General features: G+C 46.5%; 2 protein-coding genes across 3 annotated transcripts in view; both read right to left on the minus strand.

Moving 5' to 3' along the window:
* Positions 1–389: 389 nt before the first annotated feature.
* Positions 390–5,887, minus strand: LOC115166982 (cAMP-regulated phosphoprotein 19). Of its 2 annotated transcripts, none has more exons than XM_029720970.1 (3): positions 5,685–5,887; positions 2,742–2,864; positions 390–1,068 (listed from the first exon to the last, which is right to left on the minus strand). In XM_029720970.1, exons 1-3 carry the CDS (start codon positions 5,733–5,735, stop codon positions 889–891), a joined length of 354 nt encoding a protein of 117 aa, XP_029576830.1. In that variant the 5' UTR covers positions 5,736–5,887; the 3' UTR covers positions 390–888. The 2 variants fall into 2 exon arrangements, with proteins under 2 accessions (XP_029576830.1, XP_029576831.1); XM_029720971.1 differs by having other exon boundaries at positions 5,700–5,886.
* A 752-nt stretch (positions 5,888–6,639) lies between these two features.
* The window catches only part of LOC115166981 (protein FAM214A), a 32,487-nt gene continuing 22,680 nt past the window's right edge, over positions 6,640–16,446 (minus strand). The window contains exons 6-12 of the mRNA XM_029720969.1: positions 16,106–16,225; positions 15,707–15,795; positions 11,158–11,254; positions 10,907–11,065; positions 9,012–9,080; positions 7,708–7,946; positions 6,640–7,540 (exon numbers count right to left, since the gene is read on the minus strand). Coding sequence (XP_029576829.1) covers positions 7,387–7,540; positions 7,708–7,946; positions 9,012–9,080; positions 10,907–11,065; positions 11,158–11,254; positions 15,707–15,795; positions 16,106–16,225 — 927 coding nt within the window. The 3' untranslated portion in view covers positions 6,640–7,386. The remainder of the gene's footprint in view (positions 7,541–7,707; positions 7,947–9,011; positions 9,081–10,906; positions 11,066–11,157; positions 11,255–15,706; positions 15,796–16,105; positions 16,226–16,446) is intronic.

Genomic DNA, 16,446 nt, shown 5'->3' on the forward strand with positions numbered 1-16,446 from the left:
AAGGTGAAAGCTATGGTCCCTTATTGATGTCACTTGTTAAATCCACTTCAAATCAGTGTAGATGAAGAGGAGGAGACAGGTTAAAGAAGGGTTGTGAAGCCTTGAGACAGATTGTGTATGTGTGCCATTCAGAGGGTGACAGATTTAGGTGCCTTTGAACGGGATATGGTAGTAGGTGCCTGTTTGAGTGGGTCAAGAACTGCAATACTGCTGGATTTGTCACGTTCAACAGTTTCCTGTGTCTCAACAATGGTCCACCACCCAAAGGACATCAAGCCAACTTGACAACTGTGAGAAGCATTTGAGTCAACATGGGCCAGCATCCCTGTGGAACGCTTGACACCTTGTAGAGTCCATGCCCCGACGAATTGAGGCTGTTCTGAGGGAAAAAGGGGGTGCAACTCAATATTAGGAATGGTGTTCCTAATGTTTTGTACACTGTGCACCTTTGACCAGGGCTCACAGGGCTATATAGGGGATAGGGTGTCATCTGGGACACAGAGTCATCTTTAAAGTCTTCTCCTGTAGTGGAGTCATCCCAGTCCTCCCTCTCTCTCCCTTCTACACATCCTCATCCTTGCTTTCAGTGTAATTTTACATGAGAATAGAAAATAAACAAGAACAGAGAGGGGAGGGGAGGGGAGGAAGAGCAGGAAGAAGAGGGAGCCATAACAGAGTGGAAGGTGAGGGGAAGCAGAGAGGACTGGGTGAAGAGGATGAGGGACAGAACCAGGGACAGGCAGTTAGGGGTGCGTGCCAGTTTGCTGGCCACCAGGGAAGGGTCTCTCTGGGGCAGAAGTAGACAGGGGGAGGTAGTGAGACAGGAACAGGTGTAGTAGGGTGATTGTTAGGAGTATTGACAGGGTTAGAGACAGGACAGTGTGTGTATCAGCCGGCCAGTTTGCTGGCCACCAGGGAAGGTTTCCTCTGCGGCAGGTCCTGAGGTGTAGGGATATGGTCTCCTGTGATCTCTCCTCCTCCGCTCTTCTCTGACGTGGCTGCAGGAAGCTGCTTGTTCTTCACCTTGGCCTTGGCCATGTTGTAGTCCCCAGAGTCAAAATACTTTTGCTGCAGAGAGAGAATGTTAAACTTAAAACAAGCTGCAACTTTTTTTTAATACTGTCTAATTGATGCTGAGAGAGAGAGAACTGTGTGCTTGTGGGGATAGGTTAGGAGAGTAGGTAGGGCAGTAGGTAGGGCAGTAGGTAGGGAAGTAGGTAGGGAAGTAGGTAGGGAAGTAGGTAGGGAAGTAGGTAGGGAAGTAGGTAGGGAAGTAGGTAGGGAAGTAGGTAGGAAAGTAGGTAGGGAAGTAGGTAGGGAAGTAGGTAGGGCTGTGGACTTGTGGGGATAGGTTAAAAGAGAAGGTAGGGCAGTAGGTAGAGAAGTAGGTAGGGCAGTAGGTAGGGCAGTAGGTAGGGCTGTAGGTAGGGCAGTAGGTAGGGCAGTAGGTAGGGCTGTAGGTAGGGCTGTAGGTAGGGCTGTAGGTAGGGCTGTAGGTAGGGCTGTAGGTAGGGCAGTAGGTAGGGCTGTAGGTAGGGCTGTAGGTAGGGCTGTAGGTAGGGCTGTAGGTAGGGCTGTAGGTAGGGCTGTAGGTAGGGCAGTAGGTAGGGCTGTAGGTAGGGGCTGTAGGTAGGGCTGTAGGTAGGGCTGTAGGTAGGGCTGTAGGTAGGGCTGTAGGTAGGGCAGTAGGTAGGGCAGTAGGTAGGGCAGTAGGTAGGGCAGTAGGTAGGGCTGTAGGTAGGGCTGTAGGTAGGGCTGTAGGTAGGGCTGTAGGTAGGGCTGTAGGTAGGGCTGTAGGTAGGGCAGTAGGTAGGGCAGTAGGTAGGGCTGTAGGTAGGGCTGTAGGTAGGGCTGTAGGTAGGGCAGTAGGTAGGGCTGTAGGTAGGGCTGTAGGTAGGGCTGTAGGTAGGGCTGTAGGTAGGGCTGTAGGTAGGGCTGTAGGTAGGGCAGTAGGTAGGGGCAGTAGGTAGGGCTGTAGGTAGGGCTGTAGGTAGGGCTGTAGGTAGGGCTGTAGGTAGGGCAGTAGGTAGGGAAGTAGGTAGGGCAGTAGGTAGGGCAGTAGGTAGGGCAGTAGGTAGGGCAGTAGGTAGGGCAGTAGGTAGGGCTGTAGGTAGGGCTGTAGGTAGGGCAGTAGGTAGGGCAGTAGGTAGGGGCAGTAGGTAGGGCTGTAGGTAGGGCTGTAGGTAGGGCAGTAGGTAGGGCTGTAGGTAGGGCTGTAGGTAGGGCAGTAGGTAGGGCAGTAGGTAGGGCAGTAGGTAGGGCAGTAGGTAGGGCTGTAGGTAGGGCTGTAGGTAGGGCAGTAGGTAGGGCAGTAGGTAGGGCAGTAGGTAGGGCAGTAGGTAGGGCTGTAGGTAGGGCTGTAGGTAGGGCTGTAGGTAGGGCAGTAGGTAGGGCAGTAGGTAGGGCAGTAGGTAGGGCAGTAGGTAGGGCTGTAGGTAGGGCTGTAGGTAGGGCAGTAGGTAGGGCAGTAGGTAGGGCTGTAGGTAGGGCTGTAGGTAGGGCTGTAGGTAGGGCTGTAGGTAGGGCAGTAGGTAGGGCTGTAGGTAGGGCAGTAGGTAGGGCTGTAGGTAGGGCAGTAGGTAGGGCTGTAGGTAGGGCTGTAGGTAGGGCAGTAGGTAGGGCTGTAGGTAGGGCAGTAGATAGGGCTGTAGGTAGGGCAGTAGGTAGGGCTGTAGGTAGGGCAGTAGGTAGGGCTGTAGGTAGGGCAGTAGGTAGGGCTGTAGGTAGGGCTGTGGACTCACCCCCTTGGTCAGGCGTTTGCGTAGCAGGTCGGAGCCTCCAGGTTTGTGCCCCAGGTTTGGGTAGCGAGCCTTCAACTTGGCCTCCTCAACCTTCTCTGGACTAATCACCTTGTCGTCCATCTCCTGAAACACAAACAACAATTGAAAGCTTTTCTGTGGCGCAGCTGGTTAAAGGCATTGTCAAGCGGGTGGTCACGTGTTTGCGAGGCATTGTGCCCAGGGTTCGAGCCGTTGTACGGACAGTGTACCCGAAGCTATGCTAAGCAAGCACACTGTGGTCTGTCACATCCGCTCCTGAAAACGCCTGCACAACACATACGCCACCCACATGGACAACACATGCAAACACATGGACCACCCACATACACCACCCACGCGGAGGGAGCAGGGCTGTTACTACTGGTAGGGAAGTCAAGCTTTCAGCCTGCTGCTCACCCTATGGACGCTTTAGTCTAGAGCGCCTGGTTAAATTGTGCTAAGAACTGCAACGCTGCTGGGTTTTCACGCTCAACAGTTTGCCCATGTGTATTAAGAATGGTCCACCACCCAAAGACATCCAGCCAACTTGACAACTGTGGGAAGCATTGGAGTCAACATGGACCAGCATCCCTGTGGAATGCTTTCGACATCTTGTAGTCCATACCCTGGCGAATTGAGCCTGTTCTGAGGGCAAAAGGGGGTGCGACTAAATTTGTAAGGTGGTCCTAATGTTCTCACAGATATTGTCACAGGAAAAAAAGATACGTCCCTTTTTCAGGACCCTGTCTTTCAAAGATAATTAGTAAAAATCCAAATAACTTCACAGATCTTCATTGTAAAGGGTTTAAACACTGTTTCCCATGCTTGTTCAATGAACCATAAACAATGAATGAATATGGAGCTGTGGAACGGTCATTAAGACACTAACAGCTTACAGACGGTAGGCAATTAAGGTCACAGTTATTAAAAAACTTAGGACACCAAAAAGAGGCCTTTCTACTGACTCTGAAAAACACCAAAAGAAAGATGCCCAGGGTCCCTGCTCATCTGCGTGAATGTACCTTAGGCATGCTGCAAGGAGGCATGAGGACACCAGATGTGGCCAGGGCAATAACTGTGAGACGCCAAAGACAGCACTACAGGAAGGAGAGCTGATCGTCCTCGCAGTGGCAGACCACGTGTAACAACACCTGCACAGGATCGGTACATCCGAACATCACACCTGCGGGACAGGTACAGGATGGCAACAACAACTGCGCGAGTTACACCAGGAACGCACAATCCCTCCATCAGTGCTCAGACTGTCAGCAATAGGCTGAGAGAGGCTGGACTGAGGACTTGTAGGCCTGTTGTATGGCAGGTTCTCACCAGACATCACCGTCAACAACGTCGCCTACGGGCACAAACCCACCGTCGCTGGACCAGACATGACTGGCAAAAAGTGCTCTTCACTGACGAGTCGCGGTTTCGTCTCACCAGGGGTGATGGTCGGATTTGCGTTTATCATTGAAGGAATGAGCGTTACACCGAGGCCTGTACTCTGGAGAGGGATTGATTTGGAGGTGGAGGATCTGTCTTCATGGTCTGGGGTGGTGTGTCACAGCATTTTCGGACTGAGCTTGTTGTCATTGCAGGCAATCTCAACGCTGTGCGTTAAAGGGAAGACATTCTCCTCCCTCATGTGGTACCCTTCCTGCAGGCTCATCCTGACATGACCCTCCAGCATGACAATGCCACCAGCCATACTGCTCATTCTGTGCGTGGTTTCCTTCAAGACATGAATGTCAGTGTTCTGCCATGGCCAGCGAAGAGCTCAGATGTCAATCCCATTGAGCAAGTCTGGGACCTGTAGGATCAGAGGGTGAGGGCCATTCCCCCCCAGAAATGTCCGGGAACATGCAGGTGCCTTGGTGGAAGAGTGGGGTGACATCTCACAGCAAGAACTGGCAAATCTGGTGCAGTCCATGAGGAGGAGATGCACTGCAGTACTTAATGCAGCTGGTGGCCACACCAGATACCGACTGTTACTTTTAATTTTGACCCCCCCTATGTTCAGGGACACATTATTCCATTTCTGTTAGTCACATGTCTGTGGAACTTGTTCAGTTTATGTCTCAGTTGGTGAATCTTATGTTCATACAAATATTAACACATGTTAAGTTTGCTGAAAATAAACGCAGTTGACAGTGAGAGGACGTTTCTTTTTTTGCTGAGTTTAGCTAGCTACCTAGCTACCTAGCTACGGACAAAACAAACACTGGCCTTCAGTACAGCGAGGGGCGAGTCACTGTTGACAGACAGCCAGATTGCCTTCTTTAGAGTAGACAACAGTAGTCAAGCCACTGAAAGCAACATAACTTCGCTAACGTTAGATGGCTTTGATGGTGTTAGGTAGCTAGTTAGATCACTTGTTGGTTAATGTGGTTAAAACTAGCTGGCTAATGTGCCAATGATAGTTGGTTAGCAAGCTGGCTAAAATAGACAAACCGACATATTTAACGTTAACTTGTTAGGTCATTATCCAACAAGCAAGTCAATTAACTAACGTTGGTTATTACTTCAGGAAAAACAATAATTGGGGGATTTGTTCTGCTTGTACTTAAATAATCATGACTTGATTAGTTAACGTTAGCATTGTGGGCAGCTAACGTTAACCATCGTAGCTAGCTACCGCGTTAGCTAGATGAAATCCGACCTTAGTTAACGTTAGCTTAATATCGAAAAGCCCTGCTAGCTACAACTACAAATAGTTATGGAAAACAGCTTGATTTGATACCAACTGGCATTTATTAAGAAAACTGATATTGTTGTTGATAATCACGACAGATAGTTAGAAAGGATTAACGCTAACGACGTTACAGTAGCTAACGTTAGCTAAAAACCTGCCATATGATAGTGTGCATTGCAGTGCAGCTTGACTGTCGTTGGTTAGCAAGTGGTTGTGTTTCAGACAAATAAACATACATTCTGGTCATTCACCTCCGTCGTCTTTGTCCCCTCAATTTCCTCCGACATTTCTGTGTAACCTCGATCCCTGGCAAAGTCGAGAAGTAAACACAATCTGAACTAAATCCTTGCCCTGGCTTCCTCTCCCATACGAATCCGTGCGACCGTTAACTATTAGCCCCCACAAATATGTCTGCCCGATCTGACGTCATTCTTTAGCAGAGGCGCGCTCATCCGTCTTCCTCTAAAAACTGTCGCTTGATATTTGAGCAAGACAAAAGTGGAACCTTTTATTGAGCATCAACTTTACTCGACTTAATTCATGCAACCGACATTCACTACAAACGTTTTTGACATCAGATTTGAAGTGGTGTTTCCCAGTATATTGCATGATGGTAAATGTCGTTTTTTTGTTGCTGTAATAATAATGGACTGCATCAGAAGGCTTTGGCCATCAAGTCCAATGTCATGAAATAAGCTAAATTATACACATTCTTCATTTGATGGACCATGATCCATATGTTATATTGAAGGCCAGTGATTGTGGGAGAACTGCCAGAGCTGAACCAGTGACTCTGGTTATGGAGCGGAGCCACCACCTGTGCCATGACCTCCTGGCAGCTGAAGCCTGCAGCAGTAGGCCTACACTAAGAAAGAAGGGTCAGGTTACATATATTAGTGGTTTGCAGACAGAAGAAAAGTGTTATTTAATTGACAAGGATTTGAATGTAGCTCCCCAGTGTGTATTCTTTGTCTTCTCCACAGGCCACTTGATCATGGACATCTGACCCCAGGACCAACCTGCTATGACCAATGAGGACTTTACGTTTTATACTACTCTAGAAATACTGACTCATTTTCATATCATCTTTATCATATGTATAAGAACATTATAATATGTTTTACATTAGTTAACATGACATGGACCTCAGTTGTCCAAGACACTCAAAATAAAAGACACACAGACACAATGCAGCTTTCAAGATTGCTTTAAGATATAGATATATTTTCAGATCTGAGTTAATGTCAAAAATACACATTATGATTTACAGAGTTTTGCACTACATCATAATGCTGAGGATGATAGATGTCACAGAAGCAGTAACTGAAATATTAATTTAAATATTAAATAACTGACGGTAAACAAAGAAAATGATGTAAACACTAAAGCTACATGTTACTCTCTATTGCAACACTTCAGAGATTTGTTTTTGTAACAGTACAAAAAAATATTAGAATATTATTCCTTTTGATTTCCAGTCATGGAAATACACAGTGCGCTTTTTCAATGTCGTCTTGTAATTTTCTCAGTCTCTTGATTGCTTGTTCTGGTCAGTCAGTGGTCCATGGTCGCTAACGTGTATTTGATGTTTGTTTTAGCATGTCTTTAATACATTTTCTACATGTATAAAGATGTGTTTGAGCTTCACAGAAAACAGCAGGGTTCTGTAGGACCAGGAGTTATTCATGGTCAGATGGTCAGCAGAATCTCCAGGCCTTAGGTATCTGGGACGGAGCCTGTCTGGACTGTTCCACACGAGAACGCTGAGCCCAGCTCTCTGACAGCTCTCTCTGTGGGTGTGCGTGTTTGCTCAGTGCAGTTAGAGGAGTGTGTGTGTGTGTGTGTGTGTGTGTGTCAGTGCAGATAGAGGTGTGTGTGTGTCAGTGCAGATAGAGGTGTGTGTGTGTGTGTGTGTGTGTGTGTGTGTGTGTGTGTGTGTCAGCAGCGCGGGGAGAAGGCTGGGTCAGCTGGGGACTCTGTGTAGGACTTGAGTTCGTAGGCTGCTCCACTGTCTACCTCCATAGACTTCCTACTGAACAGCAGTCTGATATCCCTGTGGAGGTAGACTTTACCTGACCTAGAGGTCTGGAACCTGGATTGGGGGGGGGGGGGGTGAAGAAAGAGCTAGATTAGTGCCAGTACAATGGTTTCCTGTTCAGTTTGGTCTTCTGTCCAGTCTTGACTAACAGCTCATTTATTTGATCGACAGGTGAGATGTGATTGACAGGTCAGCTGAGCCAGGTCAGGTGCCTTTCTTACCTCAGGTGAATGAGGTAGCGCAGGATGCGTTCCTGGCCGAGGGAGAGGGCTTTCTTGCTGCTGCCGTGTGTGTGTGTGTTGTCTGGGCTGCCGTGTTTGTGTGAGTGTGAGCTGTCCCGTCGAACCGGGACAGAAAAGGTCCTCTGACGGAGGAAGGTCTGGTGGCCGGCAGGCATGGCTCTCAGGTCATACACCACCACAAACATCTTCACCACCGTCTTATTGGGGTTAAATAAGGTCTGGGAGAGAAAGAGGGCAGGAGAGAAAGAGAAAAAGGGCAGGAGAGAGAGAGAGAAAGAGGGCAGGAGAGAGAGAGAGAAAGAGGGCAGGAGAGAGAGAGAGAAAGAGGGCAGGAGAGAGAGAGAGAAAGAGGGCAGGAGAGAAAGAGAAAGAGGGCAGGAGAGAGAGAGAGAAAGAGGGCAGGAGAGAGAGAGAGAAAGAGGGCAGGAGAGAGAGAGAAAGAGGGCAGGAGAGAGAGAGAAAGAGGGCAGGAGAGAGAGAGAAAGAGGGCAGGAGAGAGAGAGAAAGAGGGCAGGAGAGAGAGAGCGAGAGAGAGAGAGAGAGAGAGGGCAGGAGAGAGAGAGAGAGAGAGAGAGAGGGAGCAGGAGAGAGAAAGTGGGGCGAGAGAGAGAGAGAGAGAGAGAGAGAGGGCAGGAGAGAGAGAGAAAGTGGGCGGGAGAGAGAGAGGGCAGGAGAGAGAGAGAGAGAGGGAGCAGGAGAGAGAAAGTGGGCGGGAGAGAGAGAGAGAGAGAGGGCAGGAGGAGGAGAGAGCGAGAAAGTGGGCGGGAGAGAGAGAGAGGGGAGGAGAGAGAGAGAAAGAGAGAGAGAGAGAGAGAGAGAGAGAGAAAGAGGGCAGGAGAGAGAGAGAGAGGGCAGGAGAGAGAGAGAGAGGGCAGGAGAGAGAGAGAGAGGGAGCAGGAGAGAGAAAGTGGGCGGGAGAGAGAGAGAGAGAGAGAGGGCAGGAGAGAGAGAGAAAGTGGGCGGGAGAGAGAGAGAGAGGGCAGGAGAGAGAGAGAAAGTGGGCGGGAGAGAGAGAGAGGAAGAGAGGGCAGGAGAGAGAGAGAGAGAGAAAGTGGGCGGGAGAGAGGAAAAGAGAAGGGGTTAACATACTTCAGTAATGTATTTCTCTCTGTCCACACTTAAGGTCTCCCTCTCCTAACTCTCTGCTGGAACGGGAGCTGGCCCATCTTTCCTTTGTTCTCTCTGTCTGGAGTTATTATGTCAGCAACAATGACACGCATGCACACACATTTAAACAAAAGTCTTCAATGTGTATAATCCACAGAGTGTAAATCTGTCCTCACCACTTGAATGGTTCCTGATGGAGGGACGCGGTAGCCCCGTTTACCCAGAGTCTCCAGGTTGATGACTCCCTGTAACAAAAACAACACACACACTATTAATATTGATCTGCACTGTGAGCAGTGTGTGTGTGTGTGTGTGTGTGTGTGTGTGTGTATGTATATATATATATATATAAACAGAAATATAAAAACGCAACATGTAAAGTGTTTTACCCCATGTTTCATGAGCTGAAATAAAATAATTCCGAAATTTTCCAGAAACAAAAAGCTAATTTCTCTCAAATCTTGTGCACAAATGTGTGTACATCCCTGTTAGTGAGCATTTCTACTTTTCCACGATAATCCATTCACCTGACATGTGTGGCATATCAAGAAGCTGATTAAAAAAGCATGATTATAACACAGGTGCATCTTGTGCTGGGGACAATAAAAGGCCACTCTAAAATGTGCAGTTTTGTCACACAACACAATGCCACAGATGTCTGACTGTAGGAATGTCCACCAGAGCTGCTGCCAGAGAATTAAATATTAATTTCTCTACCATAAGCCTCCTCCAACGTCATTTTAGAGAATTTGGCAGTAAGTCCAACCGGCCTCACAACCACAGACTATGTGTATGGCATTGTGTAGGCGAGCGGTTTGCTGATGTCAACGTTGTGAACAGAGTGCCCCATGGTGGTGGTGGGGTTATGGTATGGACAGGCATAAGTGACAGACAACAAACACAATTGCATTTTATCAATGGCAAATTTAAATGCACAGAGATATCATGACGAGATCCTGAGACCGATTGTTGTGCCATTCATCTGCAGCCATGATAATGGAATATATATGTTTAAAGTACTGACTAAAGAATTCCACCCTGAATCCATATAATTGTATGAAATTTATTAGAATCATAAATGTATAATCTGATGATGTGTGTAGTTTTAGTCAGAATTAGAACCTTTTGCTCCTTTTTAGTATGTAAGCAGGGTGCAAGTGTGAAACAAATGATAAGAGGAGCTATCGACAGACAAGTTGTACTACTGTGTTCCTTACAGGACATTCTGTCCCCACCCGTGGAGTGGAGAAACTGTTAGGCTTGCAGAAGATTATGAAACATGTTGCAGATTAAAGAAACAATGCATCTGTGTAGTGGAAAAACACTGACTGTCTGAGCAAGGCGTAGCTTAAGATTTGAACTTGTTTGTGTGTGTGTTATAAAGACTGTGTTTGCATTTTTGATTTCAGAACGTTCTCGTGAATAAAGAACCAACCTTTTGCATAAGCTGAGTCTTTGCCTAATTACTATTAAACCCAGGGTCTTACAAACCTCGGGGATTGGTCAAAGCTTAAATAATTGTTTAGTTATCATCATTGGGATTGAAAATTCTCGTGACAAGCCATCACCTCATGTTTCAGCATGATAGTGCACGGCCCCATGTCGCAAGGATCTGTGCACAACTCCTGGAAGCTGAAAATGTCACAGTTCTTCCATGGCCTGCATACTCACCAGACATGTCACCCATTGAGCATGTTTGGGAGGCTGTGGATCGACGTGTACAAAAGCGTGTTCCAGTTCCCGCCAATATCCAGCAACGTTGCACAGCCATTGAAGAGGAGTGGGACAACATTCCACAGGCCACAATCAACAGCCTGATCAACTCTTTGTGAAGGAGATGTGCCGCGCTCCATGAGGCAAATTGTGGTCACACCAGATACTGACTGCTTTTTCAGTCATGTGAAATCCATAGATTAGGGCCTAATTCATTTATTTCAATTGACTGATTACCTTATATGAACTGTAACTCAGTAAAACCTTTGAAATTGTTGCATTTAAATTTTTGTTCAGTATACAGTTTGTGGGGGGATATATATAATATGCCTGTGTATGTTCTGTAGGTGTGTCTCACCATGTATGGCGAGGGTGCGTTGTCGTCAGAGACGCTGTAGAAGGAGACGTCGACGGGGAAGGTCATGTGACTGGGGCAGAAGGTTCCGGAAGCACCCACCTCGGCCGTGAAACCCTCCACTGACCCCAACGGCTCCAGGCGGTAGTTCAACACACACTCCTGTAACACACACACGCTTTAGGTCATACAATGCATGTACACTTATGTGAGTGAGTGAGTGAGTGAGTGAGTGAGAAGAGAGAGAGTGGTACCTCAAAGTTGCCCAGTAGACTGAGGCTGGCAGGTGGAGCGCTGGCACTGAACAGCGGCTGAGGCTCCTCTGACTCCTCCACTCTCTTCACACACACTCTTCACAACAGAACACACAGTAGAGGGTTAAAAACGGGTTCACACACACACACACACACACATTGGTCGATTACTTCATTTGTTGAATCATGAAAATTAGAGATGGCTTGCAGACCCTGCAACCCTGGAATGATTTGGACATGCACGAAATATGCTAATATCAGTCCTATGACTTGAATAGGATTTGTGCCAAAAATGCTAAAATATTACTATTTGGAAACAGTGTCAGGGAAGCTAAACCAAAGCATGGATTGCTGTCATGCGGTCTAAATCTGAATTTATGATTCAACATGACTAATACTGTATATTCAAACACTATCAAACCTTAATCAGCTATGTATGTAGAAGCATCATCCTCGGCTCAAACTGACCTCTAATCCCTAATCCACACAGTAACCCAGCGGCCAGATCAGAGCAGAGCAGGGCCTCTGACTGTAGAGCTGTGCACAGCTGCCATTTTGAGTTGAGTCTCACTGTCAGGTCAGTAGCAACAGTACTAGCAATACAGCCACCAGAACAGCAGGTGGCAGTGTGAGAGGACAGGACAGGGCTACAGTACAGTACAGTACAGACCTGGACTGACTGAACACTGATGTCTAGTAAGAACATCTCACCTACCAGTCGGCTCACTCTCTATTGAACCTCTAAGTGGTAGCAATTGAGTTTGAGGACAAGGTTATTAAGGACCTAAATCTGACCATGGATCTATGGTGTGTACATGATGAGTCTAAATCAAATCACATTTTATTGGTCACATACACATGGTTAGCAGATGTTAATGCGAGTGTAGCGAAATGCTTGTGCTTCTAGTTCCGACAGTGCAGTAATATCTAACAAATAATCAAACAAATTCACAACGACTACTGTATACACACAAATGTAAAGGGATGAATAAGAATATGTACATATAAATATATGGATGAGCGATGGCCGTGCGGCATAGGCAAGATGCAATAGATGGTATAGAGCAGTATATACATATGAGATGAGTAATGTAGGATATGTAAACATTATTAAAATGGCGTTATTTAAAGTGACTAGTGATACCTTTATTAAATCCATTTATTACATTTATTAAAGTGGCCAGAGATTTGAGTCTGTATGTTGACAGCAGCCACTCTGTGTTAGTGATGGCTGTTTAACAGTCTGATGGCCTTGAGATAGAAGCTGTTTTTCAGTCTCTTGGTCCCAGCTTTGATGCACCTGTACTGACCTCGCCTTGTGGATGATAGCGGGGTGAACAGGCAGTGGATCGGGTGGTTTATGTCCTTGATGATCTTTTTGGCCTTCCTGTGACATTGGGTGCTGTAGGTGTCCTGGAGGGCAGGTAGTTTGCGCCCGGTGATGCGTTGTGCAGACCGCACTACCCTCTGCAGTTGCCATACCAGGCGGTGATACAGCCCGACAGGATGCTCTCGGTTGTGCATCTGTAAAAGTTTGTGAATGTTTTAGGTGACAAGGTGACAATTTCTTCAACCTCCTGAGGTTGAAGAGGTGCTGTTGCGCCTTCTTCACCACGCTGTCTGTGTGGCTGGACCATTTCAGTTTGTCCGTGATGTGTACGCCGAGGAACTTTAAACTTTCCACCTTCTCCACTGCTGTCCCGTTGATGTGGATAGGGGGGTGCTCCCTCTGCTGTTTCCTGAAGTCCACGATCATCTCCGTTGTTTTCTTGACGTTGAGTGAGAGGTTATTTTCCTGACACCACACTCCGAGGGCCCTCACCTCCTCCCTGTAGGCCGTCTCGTTGTTGTTGGTAATCAAGCCTACCACTGTAGTGTCGTCTGCAAACTTGATGATTGAGTTGGAGGCGTGCATGGCCATTCAGTCATGGATGAACAGGGAGTACAGGAGAGGGCTGAGAACGCACCCTCGTGGCGCCCCAGTGTTGAGGATCAGCGGGGTGGATGTTGTTTCCTACCCTCACCACCTGGGGGCGGCCCGTCAGAAAGTCCAGGGCCCAGTTGCACAGGGCAAGGTCGAGACCCAAGGTCTTGAGCTTAACCTGTCTGGGCTAGGGGGCAGTATTTTCACAGCCGGATGAAAAACGTACCCAATTTAAACAGGTTACTACTCTGAATATGCATATTATTAGTAGATTTGGATAGAAAAGACTCTGAAGTTTCTAAAACTGTTTGAATGGTGTCTGTGAGTATAACAGAACTCATATGGCAGGCAAAAACCTGAGAAAAATCCAAGCAGGAAGTGGAAGTCTGAGAATTGTAGTTCTTCTTTTGATTCTCTATCGAAGCTACAGTGTCTGTGGGGTGACGTTGCACTTCCTAAGGCTTCCATTGGCTGTCTAAAGCCTTCAGAAAGTGGTTTGAGCCTTCTCCTGTCACTGGGCAGAGTATAGTAGCTCAGTTACTGAGTGGTCTGCCTGGCAACAAAGGGATTGGATATGCGCGGTGACGCGAGCACGCCGTTCCTTCTTTTTCTTCTTGAATGAATATGCTATTGTCCGGTTGGAATATTATCGCAATTTTACGTAAAAAATACCATAAAGATTGATTTTAAACAGCGTTTGACATGCATCTAAGTACGGTAATGGAACATTTAGACTTTTCGTCTCTCGTTCCGCGCTCGAGCGTTATGCCTTTGGATAAGTGATCTGTACGCACAAACAAAACGGAGGTATTTGTACATAAATATGGATTATTTGGAACAAAAACAACAGTTCTTGTGGAAGTAGCAGTCCTGGGAGTGCATTCTGACGAAGATCAGCAAAGATAAGAGAATATTTCTAATACTAATACAGAGTTTAGGTTGCCCCGAACTTGGCGGGTGTCTGAATAGCTCACCGTGATGGCTGAGCTATGTACTCAGAATATTGAAAAATGTGCTTTCTCCGTAAAGCTATTTTAAAATCTGACACAAGAGGTTGCATCCAGGGTAGTCTATCTACAATTCTTTAAATAATTGTTATATATTTTGTCAACGTTTATGATGAGTATTTTTGTAAATTGATGTGCACATTCACCGGACGTTTTGGTGGGAATACATTTTCTGAACATCACGCGCTAATGCAAAATGCTGTTTTTGGATATAAATATGAACTTTATCAAACAAAACATACATGTATTGTGTAACATAATGTCCTAGGAGTGTCATCTGATGAAGATCGTCAAAGGTTAGTGCTTCATTTAGCTGTGTTTTGGGTTTTATTGACACATGTCCTTGCTTGGAAAATGGCTGTGTGATTATTTTTGTTTATGTACTCTCCTAACATAATCTAATGTTTTGCTTTCGCTGTAAAGCCTTTTTGAAATCGGACAACGTGGTTCGATTCAGGAGAAGTGTATCTTTAAAATGGTGTAAAATAGTTGTATATGTTTGAGAAAGTTGAATTATGACATTTTGTTGTTTTTGAATTTGCCGCCCTGATATTTCACTGGCTGTGTCCCGCAGGTGGGACGCTAGCGTCCCACGTAGCCCATAGAAGTTAATGACGAGTTTGGAGGGTACAATGGTGTTAAATGCTGAGCTGTAATCGATGAACAGCATTCTTACATAGGTATTCCTCTTTTCCAGATGGGATAGGGCAGTGTGCAGTGTGATGGCGATTGTGTCGTCTGTGGACCTATTGGGGCGGTAAGCAAATAGGAGTGGGTCTAGGGTATCAGTTAGGGTGGACATGATATGATTCTTGACTAGTCTCTCAAAGCACTTCATGATGACGGAAGTGAGTGCTACGGGCGGTAGTCATTTAGCTCAGTTACCTTGGCTTTCTTGGGAACAGGAACAATGGTGGCCATCTTGAAGCATGTGGGGACAGCAGACTGATAGGGATTGATTGAATATGTCCGTAAACACACCAGCCAGCTGGTCTGCGCATGCTCGGTGGACGCGGCTAGGGATGCCGTCTGGGCCGGCAGCCTTGCGAGGGTTAACACGTTTAAATGTTTTACTCACGTTGGCCACGGTGAAGGAGAGCCCACAGGCTTTGGTAGCGGGCCGTGTCAGTGGCACTGCATTGTCCTCAAAGCGAGAAAAGAAGTTGTTTAATTTGTCTGCGCGCAAGACGATGTCTGCGACAGGGCTGGTTTTGTTTTTGTAATCCGTGATTGGCTGTAGACCCTGCCACATACATCTTGTGTTTGAGCCGTTGAATTGTGACTCTACTTTGTCTCTATACTGACGCTTTGCTTGTTTGATTGCCTTGTGGAGGGAATAGCTACACTGTTTGTATTCGGTCATGTTTCCAGTCGCCTTGCCATAATTAAAAGCGGTGGTTCGCACTTTCAGTTTTGCGAGAATGCTGCCATCAATCCACGGTTTCTGGTTAGGGAAGGTTTTAATAGTCACAGTGGGTACAACATCACCGATGCACTTGCTAATAAACTCGCTCACCGAGTCAGCGTACACGTACGTCCATGTTGTTGTTTGAGGCTACCCAGAACATATCCCAGTCTAAATGTGTGTATGATGTGTGTGTGAGTTAGAGATCAGTACCTCTTCCCTGCGGTCCAGGGCAGTCCTTTACAGCTGGTCAGAGAAGAGTCCAGGTCAAAGTAACCCGTCTGAGTTCTCCTCTGAGGAACCTGAGAGAGACAACACACACATTTAATAATACAACATAACACACACAACTGTACACAAAACTTTATTGACAACATATACATCAAAACACCCAATTTAAACACTATAGCATGACAGCACACACAAGTATATAATTATAATAATAACAACAACAACAAGCACCACATGAATCACACAACTTTAAAATGATTCCATTGTTATGAACAAGCTAGTCAGCATCAACAGGAGTTTAGTCAGAGTATTCATACTATTGAGGAGAAGATGAGTCATGTGGCTCCACACCCTGACTGACAGTGTGTGTGTGTGTCTTACAGGGCTAGAGAGCAGGGGCAGGCCGGTACAGGGGTGGAAGGCCTTGGTGAGGGTGGAGTCCAGAGAGTGACGGTTGTGTTTCCTCCAGCTGTTACACGGTCTCAGGGGCGAGGGAGAACGCTACGGGAAAAAACACACACTGGCTTTAATACAGCAATTCTCAACAACCATTTTAGACAAATGCCAAATACCCTATGTCAAAGATCCTTTCTCAAAATCTCTTTGTACTGTTAATAAACATTTTCCAAAAGTGGTAATATCCTCTTTCACATAGGCCGGATATTTAATTGAAGTTTCTTTGTGTTGGACAAAACAAGCCACACGGATGATATTCAATATAT

This window comes from Salmo trutta, chromosome 29 (assembly GCF_901001165.1).
Source record: "Salmo trutta chromosome 29, fSalTru1.1, whole genome shotgun sequence".
NCBI lineage: Eukaryota > Metazoa > Chordata > Actinopteri > Salmoniformes > Salmonidae > Salmo > Salmo trutta.